Source organism: Caretta caretta, chromosome 19 (genome assembly GCF_965140235.1).
Source record: "Caretta caretta isolate rCarCar2 chromosome 19, rCarCar1.hap1, whole genome shotgun sequence".
In the NCBI taxonomy this organism is placed as follows: domain Eukaryota; kingdom Metazoa; phylum Chordata; order Testudines; family Cheloniidae; genus Caretta; species Caretta caretta.
The window spans coordinates 10,094,772-10,113,840 of record NC_134224.1 but is presented as its reverse complement, the minus strand read 5'-3'; the positions used below and the strand labels follow the sequence as shown (position 1 = coordinate 10,113,840).

Genomic DNA, 19,069 nt, shown 5'->3' with positions numbered 1-19,069 from the left:
ACAGCAAACTCTACCCGTTGCATCCAAGAGGGTGACACTTCTCTGTACATTCAGCAGTGATGTTGTAGAGGGTTGGATTGAGCTGCTGGAGGCCCAGCATATTCATTCAGCCCCCCCCCCCCCCCCCCCCCGCTGTTCAACACAGAGCAGCAAAGAAAGCCCTTCTGGTGCGACGACATGAACGTTACAGAAAGTGAAAGGAGGGAATAATTAGAAACACATCGAAAATATGCAGTAACTGGGTCAACCTGTGCTAAAGCATTTCAGCTGATGCATCACTTCTCTCCTCACCCCAGTGAATCACTGACACTACTAGATCACAAAGCCTCTTTAACAGAGTCCTTTTATGTGCCTCTAACTGCTGATTTTCTATTCCTGACTCCAAGTCCAAAGCTATAGCGCTGTCATTTCCAGTGGAGAACTGCAGAGGAACCAGCCAGAGGCTCGAGCTGGTAGGAAGAGCCATCAGAGCAAGGACTGCTGCACTGGGAGGAGGGGCTGAATTAAGGCCCTGCTGGTGCCCTCCATCCCTCCAGAACAACCCCCAGTCCCAGAACTGTGCAGGGGAAAAGCCACCCAAACAGAGAGCACCAGAAGCCAAAGTTCTCCCCCGCCAGCCTTGGGGAAAGGATAAAGGAGGGAACAAGTAGGAGACTCCAGCCGGCCATTGCAGACATGGCTGGCCTACGCAGGGAATTCGAACATGCAGAGAACTTCCTACAGTTCTGACTGGACTCTCTGCTATGTGTTGACTGGCTGCTTGCGCCAACCCGCTCCCTCCCTCCGTCTGTTCATCCTTGCCTCATGCCACACCTACCCCACCTTACTCTCTTCTCCTTGGCCCTGCTCCTCACCTCTTCTCTGTTCTTTCCATTTAGCTGATCTCCTCCTAACTAAATGCCCTGCTCCCCACCCTCCAAAGTAAGGGAATTAACATGGTTGCCAATATCTTCACATTGTTCACTCTGCTTGGGTGTGTTATACCCCTTCCCCCACCTTGTGTGTTTAGACTGTACCATTGGGCAGGGACTGCTACTCAAATAGCACCTTTTACAACGGAGCCTCATTCCTGGTTGGTCCTTAACACCACCATAATTAACATGACTGATTAATAAGTTATGCAACAGCGCTCTCTTCAGATACAGCTCCTGCTACAGAGTGGGAATCCTTCTCCATGAGACACAGCTGCAGCGAGCAGGAGTTTTGGTGAGGCCAATTTAAAATAAACAAAAAACAAAACAAAAAAACCACCACCACTAAACTGACACCTTCTTCATAACAAAATATGTGCCCATCATTCCGCTGGGGAAGGGTATGGATATTGCAACACCTGCCATTAGCATCCAAACCCAGAAGAGTGGCTGAAGGCAGGACCACTCAAATTTCAATGGCAAGTTTGTACGCCAGTTTGAGCTAGACCCATACAAGCAAAGATTTCATGGTCCTGCTGAAGAAAACCCTTTTGCCTTTGAGTATCATTATGACAAGAGGCAGGGGGTTGTTATTTTTTAAATCCTAATAAGTTGACAGTGTGGTCTCCAATGCTCATGCTGCAGAAAGGCTAATGGATTTTACTAGAAAAAAAGAGAAGGAAGTGGCTAGCCACCTTTCTAAGCCAGATAGCCTTTGATAAACAACTTCAGAGCCATCCCATACTAGTGTAGCAAGAAGAGCTATTAATACAAAGTTCAAGATTGTTTGAACACCACCCTGTTTACACAGCACAAGCAGTTCCAGCCTGGCATTTCCTTCCGTGCTGCTCCACTGCAGTGAACCCTCAGAAGAGCCACCATTGTTTGTGCCGTATTTATCTGCGTCGCCTTTGACAGCCAGCAGCAAAGTGAGGAAAAAAGGGATTCTGCAGTTTCACCTGAAGCTATAGAAGAATTTTACTGCTTCTGTAAAATTACTTTTAGCCCCCACATAAAGTTGACACTTGTAAAGCTGTTAAAAAAAAACCAACAACCCACAAACTTCACTGAGATCGTTAATCTCTACATGGGGGAAAACCTTGGCTTTAAGTTTAAACCAGCCTTAAAGCTAAATTACCTTCTGTCAAGTTAAGCATGCAGGGCTCAAAGCTAAGATTTTAAATCTGTTAAACATTATAAACTCTCTCTAGCTTCCCAAAATAATGAATTACAAAGTCCTAGCGTCATGAGGTCTGCAGTTCTCGGCGTTCCAGGACTCGGAACTGCCATTTGTCTCACGCACCTTACAAGTGCTTTGCACCATGGTGGTGAAGAATCACAGATGTAGAACAAAAAGAAAAGGAGTACTTGTGGCACCTTAGAGACTAACCAATTTATTTGAGCATGAGTTTTCGTGAGCTATGGGTACCCGCATGGCCCCACAGTATGCCAACATTTTTATGGCTGATTTAGAACAACGCTTCCTCAGCTCTCGTCCCCTAAAACCCCTACTCTACTTGCGCTATATTGATGACATCTTCATCATCTGGACCCATGGAAAAGAAGCCCTTGAGGAATTCCACCATGATTTCAACAATTTCCATCCCACCACCAACCTCAGCCTGGTCCAGTCCACACAAGAGATCCACTTCCTGGACACTACAGTGCTAATGAACAATGGCCACATAAACACCACCCTATACCGGAAACCTACTGACCGCTATTCCTACCTGCACGCCTCCAGCTTTCACCCTGACCACACCACACGATCCATCGTCTACAGCCAAGCTCTGCGATACAACCGCATTTGCTCCAACCCCTCAGACAGAGACAAACACCTACAAGATCTCTGTCAAGCTTTCTTACAACTACAATACCCACCTGCAGAAGTAAAGAAACAGATTGATAGAGCCAGAAGAGTTCCCAGAAGTTACCTACTACAGGACAGGCCTAACGAAGAAAATAACAGAACGCCACTAGCGGTCACCTTCAGCCCCCAACTAAAACCCCTCCAACGCATTATTAAGGATCTACAACCTATCCTAAAGGATGACCCTACACTCTCACAAGTCTTGGGAGACAGGCCAGTCCTTGCCTACAGACAGCCCCGCAACCTGAAGCAAATACTCACCAACAACCACATACCACACAACAGAACCACTAACCCAGGAACTTATCCTTGCAACAAAGCCCGTTGCCAATTGTGCCCACATATCTATTCAGGGGACACCATCACAGGGCCTAACAACATCAGCCACACTATCAGAGGCTCGTTCACCTGCACATCCACCAATGTGATATATGCCATCATGTGCCAGCAATGCCCCTCTGCCATGTACATTGGTCAAACTGGACAGTCTCTACGTAAAAGAATAAATGGACACAAATCAGATGTCAAGAATTATAACATTCATAAACCAGTCGGAGAACACTTCAATCTCTCTGGTCACGCAATCACAGACATGAAGGTCGCTATCTTAAAACAAAAAAACTTCAAATCCAGACTCCAGCGAGAAACTGCTGAATTGGAATTCATTTGCAAATTGGATACTATTAATTTAGGCTTAAATAGAGACTGGGAGTGGCTAAGTCATTATGCAAGGTAGCCTGTTTCCTCTTGTTTTTTCCTACCCCCCCCCCCCAGATGTTCTGGTTTAACTTGGATTTAAAACTTGGAGAGTGGTCAGTTTAGATGAGCTATTACCAGCAGGAGAGTGAGTTTGTGTGTGTATGGGGGTGGGGGTGGGGATGTGAGAAAACCTGGATTTGTGCAGGAAATAGCCCGACTTGATTATGTAAAGAGTTGTCACTTTGGATGGGCTAGCACCAGCAGGAGAGTGAATTTGTGTGGGGGGGTGGAGGGTGAGAAAACCTGGCTTTGTGCTGGAAATGGCCCACCTGATGATCACTTTAGATAAGCTATTACCAGCAGGACAGTGGGGTGGGAGGAGGTATTGTTTCATATTCTCTGTGTATATATAAAGTCTGCTGCAGTTTCCACGGTACGCATCTGATGAAGTGAGCTGTAGCTCACGAAAGCTCATGCTCAAATAAATTGGTGAGTCTCTAAGGTGCCACAAGTCCTCCTTTTCTTTTTGCGAATACAGACTAACACGGCTGTTCCTCTGAAAGATGTAGAACAGTTAGGGCTACTCTATGCTGGCAGCGCTTTAACGGGCCTCGTGTGGTCACGGCGCAGCACTGGGAGAGCGCTCTCCCAGCACTCTCAAAAAGCCCACCTCAACAGGGGGCGTAGCTCCCAGCACTGGGGCACTCTTTACACTGGTGCTTTACAGCGCTGCAACTTGCTGCGCTCAAGGGGGTGTTTTTTCACACCCCTTAGCGAGAAAGCTGCAGCGCTGTTAATTGCCAGTGTAGACAAGCCCTTAGAATAAAGAACGGTATTATCCCTAAAGATAATCCCTTCTGCTTGGAAGATTCCCCAGCCCTTCACTCCCTGCTATAGATGAAGTAACAGAACACATCTCCTCACATGGAGGGAGGGGGAGGATGGGAGTAGCAGCTTATTTAGCCCTGCTGGGAGAAATGCAGGCAGAGTTTTTGTCAGGTTTTGTTGCGTTTCCTTCCTAGTCTGAATGCTACTATAAAATTACTCTCTAGGATCACAGTCAGTTCCCCTTTGAAATTGCGATCCCAGTCTGTCCTCAAAGCCAGAGCAGTGCCAGCAAAGTTTATCAGGTCAAGAGAACACAGAAGATGAAGGGCTGAAAGGAGGGGCCTTGCTTTATAGCTCTCTTCTGAGTCTTGCTATGAAGGGAGACAGAGAGAGATGGATGGCTTCTGCGCTGAAACATAGCGCAGGTTTGCGCCAGTGGATAGCTATCAGATAAAGGGAATTTCTTTGGAACACAAAGAGCCAGAGGTGGTTTTTATTTGAATTCATAATTAAAAAGGGGAGAGGTTTCAGAATCAGCAATGCCAAGCTAGTTCTGCAAGCAAAATTGCTACAAACACAAGCCTCGCTGGCTGCTGCTAACGTCACTGCATTCCTCATGTGCAAGTCCTGTAAACTGACCCCTATTCAATTATTCATTAAAGTCTGCAGCTCATCTGAGGCCAGCCTTCTCGAGCAGGGATTTTTTTTTTTTTTTTTTTAATAGCTTTGAGAAACTTCCCATTAAGCAGAGGCCGATCCTTTCAGAGGATGACAGCAAGAGCGCTGGCAGGAATACAGCCAGGCGCCTGTCAGGCACTATAGTTACATTAAGTTTAAGACCACTGGATTACTTGGCTGACAAGTAGGGAACAGCCAGTTTAAACAGCAGGCTTTAACTGTGACAGGCTGAAAAAGCAGTGACTAATTAAGAGTCAGGGCACCAATCAGCTCTTGGGCTGGAGTGGCGGGGGCAGATTTCCCGGTAGCAGTGCAGTCAAGGAGATGAGTGTCAGTAAACTACTCCAGTACAGATTACACCCATCTACAGCAGATGCCTTCTGCAGTTCACTCATGTTGGCCCATCTTTGAGCAACTTTTGCCATCCGTCTGCTCTCCATGCCCCAGATCAGCAGCAGACCTTTGCAATTCTTAGAGAAAGCTGCTGCAGCTGTGTCAACAGATTGGGCCTCTGCTTCACGGGGGAGCCTTTAGATTTATTTATTTTTAAAGCCCTCATTTTCAGAGGCCAAGACCAGAGCAGCTATCCAATCTTGGCAAGGATCACACTGCTGGGCATTCCTTGTCAGCAGGATTTATGCTTAGACTGAATTAAAAACCACTTACAATGACAGCATGTTCAGTAGACAAGACTGGGCTTCACTGGCTCAGGTACAGCAGGCCCCTGCCACCTGGGCACCTCTGTATTAGGGATACAGGCCACACCTTTGTTTTTGCCTGATCTTTCAAGTCATGGCCGCCTTGGTGAATTGAGTACCAGTCTGGATTAGGCAGCTGATCCTTTACTCTGATGACTAGAAACAGGTGTTTTCTTAATACTCTTAACCTGTATTTTGAAGGAACCTGGCCTAGTCCAACTACAGACCAGTTTTCAGGGGCAACCCCATTTGATGTTCCTGCCATGCAACCACTCTGCATGAGAGGCCGGCCATCTCCAGATAGATGGGCAGCACCAAGCTTGGATTCAGGAGACAAGTGACCATAAAGGGATAGGTGGAGCAGGCTGATTTAAGAAGCATCCTTGGCACTGGTTCAGATGCGCCATCATGGGGCCCAGTGCATGAAGATGTACCCAGGCTGTAATGGAGATGACTGTTAACATAGGCAGCTCCTTGATTCGCGATCAGAGGATACAAGAGGAACCCCCTTCTCGTTGACCTTGCAGAGCATCAAGCTTTTCCCAGGAGAGACTAGTGCCTGGGAGAAAGAGGCCCATGCAGCACTTGGTTGCTGGATTCAAAGGGAGACAGCACACAGCTCATGGTCAGGATCTCTCTGTCTTTTGTCTGCATCAGCCAGTCACCCAGGTGTGGGTGCACAAAGAGACAGCATTGTTTATAGCATTAGAGACAACCCCCTTTGCCAGGAGCTGTGAAACTCATTCGATCAGATGGGGCATCACAGCTACCAAATGGCTTGTAGTTTATAAGTTGAAAGAGTTACTGGGACACAGTTTAGAGAGGTCTACGCCATAAAGACCAACTGAAACCTCACCCGTAACAGCAGCCTGTCACCCCTGCCCCATGTCCAAAGGGAGGAGCCATGAGACACTGCCATATGTCCTTCTAACATAGGCGAGTATCTAGGAGTTACTGAAACTTATGGGCCAAACCCTACCTTGAGATATAGCTATGCAGTCCCTCTGACATCAGTGGGGCATCTTGTGCCACAGGCATAAGTGAGGGCAGGGAGTGTCCACAGGACCTCGTCATTTCCATTCCCCTGCATTTCCACCTTGTTCTCCCTCTCATCTATGGGTCAAATCTCTCATCTCTTTCTGCTCCACTGAGACTAGTAAGTGAGCCAGAGCAGCATTCCCTGTGTTCTCTCCCCTCCTCTTTAGGCAACTCCCTGTTCCCTCCCTTGAGTAAACCAACTTGCATTCCTGGTCCCTGCAGGGTGGACTGCAGCCTGTGCTCCACCGGACAGCTCGCCTGGACCACCCAGACAACAGGAATTGAGCCCAGCCCTTCTCACTTATTAGATTGGGGAAAGAGGGTCATAATCATCCATCTGAATCTCATTTCAAGGAGCTACAGAGCAGAGCTGGATAGTACCAAGCACAAAGGTTTACACTTGAAATAAAGCCTCTGACTACGCTGGCTTTATCACAAGAGATGCTGCTTCTCCAGAAACCTGGGGTGAACTGATTTTGCTGCAAGGGACGATGCGTTTAGTTAAATGCCTCCTTTATAACGTAAGTCACTCAACTTGGTGCATCCGGCCCCAAATGGCACTCCACCGCTCAGGGCTGGCCAGCACGAGGTGGCAGTGGTGATGCAGATAAATTAGAAAGCTTTGTGGTATCAGAGAAAAAAGATTTGTGGGGGTGCTGCAATTGTAGACAGAGAATGAATGGGACCTGCAGCTGGGAAAGGGAACACGTAGGCCGAGAGCAGTAACGGTCTTACTGGGCTTATAAGCGGATGGCATTCCCACCCTGCTCTGAACACACACACACACACACAGGTCCAAACACAGCTCTTTCCTGCGGCTTGGTTTTATGAAGGTGGTAAGACAAAGTTCCACCTAAGCTTTCCCCAGGAATTTTCCCTGCAGGATACCGCTGCCTTCGACAGCCCTTTTTAATGACTCCTACAACGCTGCATCTCTGTGCCAGGTCCACTTCTTCCACCCCACGGCATGCCACCTACTGCTCATTACATCCACTGCTTAAAACAATCCAAGAACAAGATTCAGCTCAAGCACGGAATGAGGTGTGCATACCACAGGGGTGTGGAGGCAGGAACCTAGGCACTTCCAAAGGTCTCTTTTATGGTGTTGAACTAGAACCCCGAGAGGTGTTTACTCATTCACTTCCCGCCTCGTTTTCATGAGGAGCTATCATTATAACCCCGGGATATGCAGATCACCGGCTCAGTTGTAATTCCAGCAGTTTTTATTATTAGTTTTACTGTCACAGAAGACCAGTGGGCACAACTTCAGCACTGTAAATCAGCTCTGTTCATTGTGAAATGATTTCACTGATTGGGTCTTGTCGTTAACAGCAAGGCATTATGCATTAATTCTTTAAGAGTATGCAACCTGCCCTTAAGGTGAGCTAGTTAATCAGCGTTTTAATGTATATTCCATCAAAGAAGTTCCATTTTTCCTGTTGAATTTATTACTTTCTATTCCTGTTAATCAGCTGTGGAATCAGCAGCCGAGCAAGGCAGCTCATTTCTCTGCTCTTTAGATTTTGGAACGGTCAGTTTAGCTGAGAAGTAACAGGATTTACGACCCACGAGGCTAATGCAGACACTGCCAGTCAGTCTAATCCAGTGGCTCTCAACCTTTCCAGACTCCTGTACCCCTTTCAGAAGTCTGATTTGTCTTGTGTACCCCCAAGTTTCACCTCACTTAAAAACTACTTGCTTACAAAATCACACATAAAAATACAGAAGTGTCATACCCACACGATTACCGAAAAATTGCTGACTCTCTCATTCTGTCTGTATGAAATTTCAGTTTACGCTCACTTTGTTAGTGCTTTTTACATAAAAAACTAGGCAAATCTCTAGACGAGCTGATGTCCCCCTGGAAGACCCCTGCGTACCGCAAGGGGTACACGTCCCCCTGGTCTATTTAATAAGCCAATAGGGCCCCCAAACCAGCACAACTTTTCTGAGCAAGTTCCTAAGTTCCCTTCTGACATCACAGACGGCTTCTTTGCAAGGCAGCCAGTGAGTCATTGTGAGTAGAGATGTTACAAACTCCCTCCTGGTTTAGTCTAGATCAGAGCCCTGCTGTGCACTACACTCCAGTACCAATACAGAGCCAGTTTGGATTAACCCTTTGTCTGCTTCCCAGAGACCATCACTGGAAAGAGTTCTCTCAATGGGTGGGGGAGGGGAGGGGAAGGATGGCGCGGGGGGGGGGGAGAAGGAGAATGGAGATTACTTATCTGTAACTGGAGGTTCTTTGAGATGTGTGGTCCCTAGCTATATTCTGCACATGGGATATGCATGTGTCTCATGCACCCAAGTCCTGAATTTTCTTGCGAACAGCATCCGTTGGCCCACACATATGCCACAGCTCTCCTTGGGCTCCCAAATAAGGGCATAAATCGAGGTCCAAGCTGACGCCTCCCCAGTTTCCCATTCTTACTGTAGTGAAATGAATCCGCAGCAGAGGGGATGGAGCAAGGGTAGTGGAATACAGATCAGGACCACACATCTCGAAGAACCTCCATTTCTTCTTCAAGTGATGGTCCCTCTGTGTATTCCACGCATGGAGATTAGTAAGCAGTAGTCAAACAGATCGGTGCGAGGGCGTAGAAGAGATAACTGACTGTAGTAGTGTTGTCCCCACATCCATAGGTGCTGACTCCGTGGGTGCTCCAGGACCCACCTGCAGCCAAGCTGCCCCCCTCCCCCAGCGCTTCCCGCCCGCAACTCCGCTGATCAACTCCTCCCTCTCCCCTCCCAGAGCCTCCTGCACACTGCGGAACAGGAGAGGGAGGAGCAGGGACGGGGTGGAGTGTGGGCGCGGCTGGGAGCGGGAAGAGGCGGGATGGGGGCTTGGGAGAAGGGGTGGAGTGGGGACATAGCCTGGGGTGGAGTGGGGATGGGAAGAGGCGGGGCAGGGGTGGGGGCTTGGAGGAAGGGGTGGAGTTGGGCCGGGCCTGCGGCGGAGGGGAGGGTTGAGCACCCCCCAGGTAGAGAGGAAGTTGGTACCTATGCCCACAGCCAAGAACTGTACCAAGGCGTAATATCTTGTGAATGTCTGCAAAGTCCTCCAAGTAGCTGCCCTACATATCTCTAGTGTGGGTGTCTCAGAGATGCAGCTGAAGTAGCTTGCCCCCGGTGGAATGAGCCCTTACCTCTTTCTGGGTGGAGGATGCCAGCTAGTTGGTACCAAAAGATAATACAACCCGAGATCCATTTTGAAAATCAGTGTTAATATAGGTTGGCCTCTTGATCACTCTGCTATTAAAACAAATAGTTTAGGTGTCTAACATCTTTTGTTCTTTGCAGTTAAAAGGCTGAAGCCCTCCGGACGGCCAGAGAATGGAATCTTCTCTCCTCTTCCAAGGCACATGGTTTAGGAAAAAATACAGGTATGTAGATGACCTTACTCATATGAAACTCAAACTACCTTGGGTATGAATCTGGGGTGGGAACTTAGAGAGACTTTTTCTTTATAGAAGGCAGCATATAGTGAGCCTGCCCTATGTGCTCCCCGTTCACTGACTTTTCTGGCCGATGTTATAGCTATCAGAAAAGACACCTTCATGGACAGAGGGGTCAGAGTGCGTGACCAGTGGCTCAAAACAAGAGTCTTAGTGAGAGAAGAGGGGGGAAAAAAATGGAGATCCCACTGAGGTGTGAACTTCACCACTGGTGGAAAGGATCTGAGAATCCCCTTCAAAAATCTAGTTGTGACAAATGCGTGACGAATGTATGGTTATTCATTGGAGGATGGCAAGAGCTGATTGCTACAAAATGTACCCACAGAGAATAAGTAGATACTCCCAGGGATTCCAGTAAAGTTCTGAGACAAATTCCTCTGAGGAACCCAAGCAGAGAAACATTTCCATTTAGCTGAGTAACAGCTTCTCGTACAATCTTTTCTACTTTGGTTAAGGATGGATTGCACCCCCTTGGAACATGAATGTTCTAGATGGGGTTGTGTGACCTTGCCACTGGGTTACATTAGAAGATCCAGTAACACTGGGATGTTCATGGGTGGTCACACAGAACTTCAACAGATCTGAGAACCAGAAATGTCTCTGCCAGTTGGGCACAATGAGGATGACTCAAGCTCTGTCTGGGTGGATCTTCCCTAAAACCTGTGGTATCAAAGGAATTGGAGGGGAAAATATATCCCAGGCAACACTTCCACAACGTCAGGAGAACATCTCCCAATGAGTCTTTGCCTGGGGCTGCTCTGGAGCAGTACTGAGGAAGCTTTCTGTTCACCTGTGAGGCAAAAAGCTCCCAAGCAGTTATTCTCCATTGACGGAAGACATCACTGAGAACTGAATCATAAATCTCCCATTCTAGATTTGTGGAAAAGTGTCTGGTCAGGTAGTCCCCTGGGGACCTTTGCGCCCCTGGCAAGTATGCTGCTGACAGGGCTGTGTGACGTTTGATGCACCACTTCCAGAGGATGACTGCCTCTGTGCACAAAGAGAGATCTCATTCCCCCTAGCTTGCTTATATAAAATACTGTTGTTGTATCGTCTGGCATTATCTGAACATGTTTGGACTGGATGGGACTGCAGGCCCAATGACTGCCCTAAATTCTAGTAAGTTGATATGCATTCTGGACTCCTGGGGTCCAAATGCCCTGAGCCATATGATTGGCCATGTGCGCACCCCAACCCAAGAGGAAGGCATCGGTAATGATGTTTACCTTCTTCATTGCCTTCTCCATTCTCTTCATTGCCTTCTCAGGGAGGCTGCTGGTGGCTCTTGACCCAGCCTGACTGACTGGGGAGGAGGGCCATCAGGGGTGGGGGTGCGGTGGCCTGGCCCAGCACTTGTGGGGCGGGGCAGGGCAGGCAGGCCCCCTCAGAGCTTTTCCTTTCGGGGGTGGGTTCGGGGCTCCAGTGTATAGGGGGCAGGGCCTTGGGCGGAAGGGGTGGGGCTGGTGGGCTAGCCTCCCCAAAGCAGGGATTCACCTGCCACTCATGGGCGCATGTGGAATACACATAGGGACCATCACTCGAAGAAGAACCATATAGTTCCAGCCCATGTTGTGTCAAAGGAAATGAAGAGAAAGGAAAAATGGAGGCCTCTCAAATGGCTTTGAAAATACATGTTAACAGGCTGTTAGGGGGTGGCCTAGATGTGAGCGTTACTGACCTCATTCCATAAGCAATGAAAGGTCTGTGCCACTGATACAGAACAAGAAAGAAAAAGGTTCCTTCATTCAGCAACCCGTAGGAGTCCTAGACAATTTATAGAACTCCTTTGCCAGGGCAGCGTTCCATACGTCCATCCTAAAGGTCAACAACAAACGCAGTGGAGCGGAGCAGGAATAGCAACACCAACCGTTTAAGCTTTTACCTACATAATTTCCTTTTTATAAAACTTGCTTGGTTTAGGGTTGGATCCATCTTCTGGCATTGTGGATCTGAACTAATGTTGTCTAACAATTAGACTGCAAGCTTCTTGGAGCCAGGGCAGTTCAAGTCTGTACAGTATCGGGCATGCCAACAGCACTCTGGTAAGCATGACTCTGCTTTGGGCTCATGCTCATTTATACTGTATGGGGTTTGTCATCTTCAGCCTGTGGGTTCCTTATAAGGAGGATCTGAAAGGTTGGACTATCAGTTCAGATTTCATTGCTTCTCCTGAAGAGAGTCACGCTACCTTTCCCCAAGACTATTACTGAGCGCAAAGCAGGTCTGGACTTAGAAGTCAATAGACGTAACTCCTCCCATCCCCAGCGTAGTTGCAGGCGCTGCCAAGGTGCTCACAGAGCAGGAGTGAGGAACAATGCTTGCACAGACTTGTGACGGCAAGACTTTATGGAGTCCCACCTTCAAGAACACAAGAGTCATCATAATATGGTTCATTTCAGAACGTAGGGCTCAATGCCAAGGACAGTGGTGTTACAATTACACTCACACTCATACGGTTAATCATTCCAACTGCATCTATCTGTGTCCCACTGAAAGAGACTGACCCACACCAGAGAGTGTCGCGACTGGTCCCAATAAGGCTGTCAAGCCTCCTCTCAAAATGCACATTGCCCTACAACATCCACAATGCCGCTGTTGTCCACAGCGGCAGTTCTTAGCATAATGCTTTCATACAAGGATCACAAGAAACTTTGCAAGCAGTAACACCCCCCCCCCACACACACACGAATTATCCCCATTTTACAGATGGGGAACTAAGGCACAGTGACTTGCCCAAGATCACGTGGCAAGTCAGTGCCAGAGCTGAGACTAGAACCCAGCAGTTCTGACTCCCAGCCTTGTCCACTAGCTTTTACCGTGCTTCATGTCTGACGGCGAAGAGGTAGCACATGCAACATCACGCCACCACCACAGTCCCTTATGGGAGTGGGAGGAAAACTACCTACTGGTAGCATAAGATTTAGAGAGAATCCAGCGAGGTCCCTAGCTGGTTCTTTTAGATGGACATCAACGGGTTCCTAGAGCGCGTACCTTCACTCACTGCACAACAAAAAGTACGTTTTGGCTAACATGTGGGGACAGAGGGAGTGGCGGGCTGCACTACATGTGGGTGCTGAGTAATGCTCGTTATCTGCTGATCTCACTGATGAAGGCTATTTTTAGGTGAGATCGCAGAATTAGGCTATGTCTACACTACCACTTTTGTTGGTATAACTTATGTCACAAGGGATGCAAAAAACTACACCCATGAGCAACGTAAGTTACACCGATAGAAGCACCAGTGTGGACAGTGCTATGTCGGTGGGAGACGCTCTCCTGCTGACATAGCTACCGCCACTCCTCGGGGGGTGGTTTAGGTCGGTGGGAGCACTGCCTCGGTACAGCTGTGCTGCTGTAGCTGACTGGTGTAGCCTTGACCTTAGTTGTAAGAGGGTAGTGAATAAACCCCACAAACAAAAATGATGGGGGGAGGGATAGCTCAGTGGTTTGAGCATTGGCCTGCTAAACCTAGGGTTGTGAGTTCAATCCTTGAGGGGGCCATTTAGGGATCTGGGGCAAAAATTGGGGATTGGTCCTGCTTTGAGCAGGGAGTTGGACTAGATGACCTCCTGAGGTTCCTTCCAACCCTGATAGTCTATGATTCTCTGAACAAGGGGTTTACTCTTACAACTATTCCAAACGTGGCCATAGCAGATCAGAAAGCCATGCAACAGAGGCAAAGAGGAATTTTTCTTAACTTAATTTTTCTTTCTGACTGTAAAGGTGCAACCACCAGTTCTACAAATGCAGCAAGCAACTGCTGACAATCTGACCTCAAACTAACCGGTTCAGTGATCTGAAAACATGAAGCAAGATAGCCTTGGAGATTTTTCTGCTGATATCCAGGCCTGCCAGAATTGGTTGAGCTGGTTACAGGGTATTTCAGAATTAGCCGTTCCATTTCAGAGAAAAGGAGTTTAAGCAGGGACTTCCTTTGCATGTACTTCTGCTTGAAAACATCAGTTCTACTTTTTTACAAGACAAATAAGGGGTTATTATTCCAAACAGATATTTCACAAATTAAGTTACTGAAGCCCTTGATAGGGATGGGAAGGCTTTTGTTAGCCATGTGTAGTAGTTTATTGTCAGTGTAACTGACACGGAGGCCATGGCAAATTTAGAAAGGCTCAAAGAATAGTCACTCAGTGGCTCAAACAAGACACTAGCCTTCAGGACTCCTGGGCTCCCTTCCCAGCTGCCACCAACTTGCTGTGAGCACTTGGGCAAGACACTTAATTTTACTCTGCCTCAGAGTTCCCCACTTGTAAAGTGGTAGCCACCTCTTAGCCTCATGAAGGGGAAGGAGATTTAATGACGAGGTGCTTGCACAGCCTGTAGAGAAAATGTTAGCTAGCCTCTCTCAGACTGGAACAGAAGTCCCACCGCATCACTTTCTATAGAGCTGAGTCTCAAGCAGGATCAGCTGGGCTGTCTTCCCACGTACTAAAAGGAATCCCAGATTTTTAAAGACTACTTGAGGTAGCAAGTGCTGCTGTGTACCTCAGGAGAAGAGCTCAGCAAGGTGCTTGAAGATCAAAGAGGCAAGTCCCACAATGAGCCTCAGCGAGACAGTGGGAATCCAGCCAGGGGAGGCAGCACCTCTGGCAGGGAAGGAAGGGCCAGCTGTATTCTCAATGCAGAGAGGTGCACATCATCACTGATCTTGAGATGCCTGGTCCTGTGTCAGCATCAGGCTCTACATGCTACTTTTATACCACTAAGATGACACCCCTAAAATCAGACTGGCAAGTTGAAGATCAGAGACCCAAAATAGTCAGGAATAGGTCAATATACTAATGTGAATAATCTAAGCACTATACCCAGATGTACAGACACTCTTTTCTCAGCCTATGTATTATATAATTTAACATTAGCATTATTAAAAGCCAGGGCACAAGTCTGGAGAAGAGAATTGGCTTACAAGAATTGGTTCTTTTGGCATCAACCCCTAGAGAGGCAAGACAATTGCTATTCCATTCAAACTTCTTTAAATGGCACAAAATTAAATCTAAGGAAGTGGGAAACTAACTTGCTGGAACACAATCAAAATCAACCTCCAGGGCCAACAGAAAGGAAAGAAAAATCCATGGAGCTGCAGGCTAAAATGCGGTGTCAGACTGAAGACTCCTTCCAGGATACACATCAGATACCAAGGGTGACTACTCCTGATTAGGAGAGAATGTGTTGAATGAACTCTGATGAACAATCCATTCATCATGACTTGGTGTTGCATATTCCACAGGGCCTTTCCCCACAGCCATAATATTAGCATATTGGAAAACTACATTTTAAATACTCATCTACCCATACTGAAGGGCTTATGCCTTCAGGGTCCCAATCAGACAGCCATTATTCCCCACTCCTCAGCATGACCATCCTTGTGCAGCAGGTAGAGAAACAAGGCAGAAGCACTAGTGCAGGTTAGGGTTAGATTAACAGCAAGTTGCAAGATGTTCCTGTAGGCTAAGAGGCAGACCTTCAGTTTGAATCTCATTTCTCCTACTAGATGCTAGTTCATCTCAGGGAAAACACATCCCTGAAATCAAATTCTTCAACACTATACAGCTCACATTTAGACTAGAAAGCGCATTAGGCCTCCAGAGCAGAAGGATGAGCCCATGGTGTGAGCTGTAGCTCACGAAAGCTCATGCTCAAATAAATTGGTTAGTCTCTAAGGTGCCACAAGTACTCCTTTTCTTTTTGCGAATACAGACTAACACGGCTGTTCCTCTGAAACCAGCCTAAGAGGAGGTAAAATTCCCTCCTCTGTCCCTGACTTCCTGTGTGACCTTGGGCAAATCCTAGCCTGTCTGTGCCTCAGTTCCCCATTTGTACAATGGGGACAATAGCACCTACCTTAGCCCCGCCTTGCAGGGGTAGGAAAGGGGATGTAGAAATCACTAGTATGTTGCAAGGATAAATAAACTAAAAACTGTGAAGCACCCAGGTACTATGGTAACAGGGGCCATATACCCAAGAGATAAAGACTAGGTGTAGGGGGAAATACTTTGCACCTGCAACCCCTTTTTTTGGAGAACCTCAAGACAGTTGCACTGACAGTCAAGTCTCACAATATGTTGTGGATTTCTATTAACCTTTCCAGAGATGGGGAAATGGAAGCAGAAAGGTAAAGAGACTTGCCTAAGGTCACAGGGCAAGTCAGTATCAGAGCCACAAACCAATCCCAGGAGTCCAGACTGCTAGTCCTCTGCTCTAACCAGTGAGCCCATTTCCAGTGCATTTTGCAGCACCTCCATTGGGAGGAGAGTGATTGAGGAGATTCAAGATGCTGGTTTGGTGAAATTGTCTATGCAAATCTAGGGGAAAGTGAGAAGGCAAGGATGGGGCATGACACAGACATTCAACCCTTCCCCTGCCTCCCACCCTCCCTCCTTCTACCCGCAGTTAGCAACAGAGCAGCTGATTTTAAACCATCCCCTCTCCACGCCCCATAAAATGAAGGATTAGTCAGTTGGCTCTGGACGAAAGGTCACACATAGCAGTGTAATGTACAGCTTCGATGAATGTTTCCGAGACTTGAAGATGCTACATTTGTTTTTGTTTTTTTACCTTTGATGGATGTCTCCCACCTTCTTCTGGTGCAACCTGCCCATTCTGCAAAATGCAAAGAAGAATCCACTGTTAGCAAACGCCAGGCACTATGAAAATGCCATTTTGGAGAGGGGCAGTCAAGTTTCCTGAATAGACTTTTTATACTAGGCTAGAAGGTGATGAAATCTCCAGAAGTTGTTTGGGCCAGATTTATAAGACACAGCACAATTGATTTATAAGACACACATCAGATATACAAGGCAAGTGGAGCTGGTCAAAAACCCCTGACATTTCAACTGAAAGAGACCTGGTATAATCAGCACCATTTTGGAACTCAGCCAGGTGCGCCAAGGGAGTGTGATTTATGCACGCTTGCTGTTCTGTGAACATTGGCTGGTGGGGGCGTAGGTTAAAGGAGAGGGAGAGCTGCGTCAGCTTCACACTCTTATATGAGCAGGAAAAGCTACACGCTGAGATGGATGTGTATGTTACACTTTGCATTGAATGAATCCCAGATCGGAAGTTACAATTTTACTACCAATACCCATTTTAAGATGGGCTTATACTTGATATCATTTACATCACTGCTGACAGTGCCCCAGGACCTTCTGCACCAACTGCTTGGCTTGAGGTTGCATTTGGCCCTTTGTATTCAATAAATACTATCTTGCTAGCCAAACTTCTATTGCTGGAATAGGCAGTGAAGTCCTGAAAGCAGTGTCAAATTCAGCAAGATGGCAGCCCAGTAGGAGCAAGCAGACTTGGAGGTAAAGATAGGTGGGAGATATTTGCTTAGATATAGATATCTGATATTTAGCAGAGTTGCAAGAACACTCCGTAAAAATCCTTTCCCTGTAAAACCAATTTACCTGTGTTTATTAATAAACTTAGCTGAGAAGTGAGGTGAAAGAATTTGAGAAATCTACTTGCCTCATCTCTGTTTATGCTCTTTATTTTTTTTGCATCTCAACTTGAGCAATGAAAGACAATAAAATTAAAACAATGAGGAGTCCGGTGGCACTTTAAAGACTAACAGATTAATTTGGGCATAAGCTTTCATGGGTAAAAACCCACTTCACCCGCATGTTCTAAGCACTGGTTTCAGAGTAACAGCCGTGTTAGTCTGTATTCGCAAAAAAAAAAGGAGTACTTGTGGCACCTTAGAGACTAACCAATTTATTTGAGCATGAGCTTTCGTGAGCTACAGCTCACTTCATCGGATGCATACCGTGGAAACTGCAGCAGACTTTATATATACACAGAGAATATGAAACAATACCTCCTCCCACCCCACTGTCCTGCTGGTAATAGCTTATCTAAAGTGATCGATCAATTTATTTGAGCATGAGCTTTCGTGAGCTACAGCTCACTTCATCGGATGCATACCGTGGAAACTGCAGCAGACTTTATATATACACAGAGAATATGAAACAATACCTCCTCCCACCCCACTGTCCTGCTGGTAATAGCTTATCTAAAGTGATCGATCACTTTAGATAAGCTATTACCAGCAGGACAGTGGGGTGGGAGGAGGTATTGTTTCATATTCTCTGTGTATATATAAAGTCTGCTGCAGTTTCCACGGTATGCATCCGATGAAGTGAGCTGTAGCTCACGAAAGCTCATGCTCAAATAAATTGGTTAGTCTCTAAGGTGCCACAAGTACTCCTTTTCTTTTTATGTTCTAAGCACTGTAATGTCTGAGTTATAAACATTGTAGAGTGGGAGGGGCTTAAATCAACTTTTGTTAGGATTAAGTGTTTTTGTTTTTCCGAGACTGGTGTCAAGCTTTCATAACACTTTTAACAAGAAATGATGTTTTGGCCCTGTTTAATCCATGCCCTTTTAAAACAAGGCAGAGAAAACTTGCATTTATTGACCCCTGGTATGACAGCTTTTGGAGTGTGACACTAACAAAGTCTCACTTTAACATTACAGGGATTCAGTTTCTACCATAGCTTACTGGTGCTCCACATTTGTCTTGAAGGATACACACACAATTAAATATATTTCTGAACTTCATGCGTACCACCTGGTGGCTAACTCATGATAAAGAGTTTAGCATAGGGAGGAGTTGGCAGACTCAGCTCTTCACATACAAGTTTATTCCTCAAAGATAAGCACAGTGGAAAACAGCTGGTAGTCTCCAAGGTTTTTTTTAAGATGAAAATTTTTATTCATATCCTTAACAGAACAACAAAAGTTTATGATCTTGGTCTCTCCTTCTTGCCTTTGCACAAAGCTAAGAGCGAAACATTGGCTATTTTGACAACCTTGAAATGAACTCCAGGAATATCACCAACAGGGGATCCCCCTTTCTCTGAGAGCTATGCCCCGAGC

The 19,069-nt window shown here is 46.7% G+C and overlaps 1 protein-coding gene across 3 annotated transcripts in view; it reads right to left on the bottom strand.

Annotated features, from left to right (window-relative positions):
* The window catches only part of RPS6KA1 (ribosomal protein S6 kinase A1), a 67,973-nt gene that overhangs the window by 40,003 nt on the left and 8,901 nt on the right, over positions 1-19,069 (bottom strand). For 2 of the 3 annotated variants that reach the window (XM_048825926.2, XM_048825928.2), the window contains exon 2: positions 16,748-16,792. The exons of the other annotated variant lie outside the window; for it this stretch is intronic. In XM_048825926.2, coding sequence (XP_048681883.1) covers positions 16,748-16,792 — 45 coding nt within the window. The remainder of the gene's footprint in view (positions 1-16,747; positions 16,793-19,069) is intronic. 3 annotated transcript variants of the gene reach the window in all.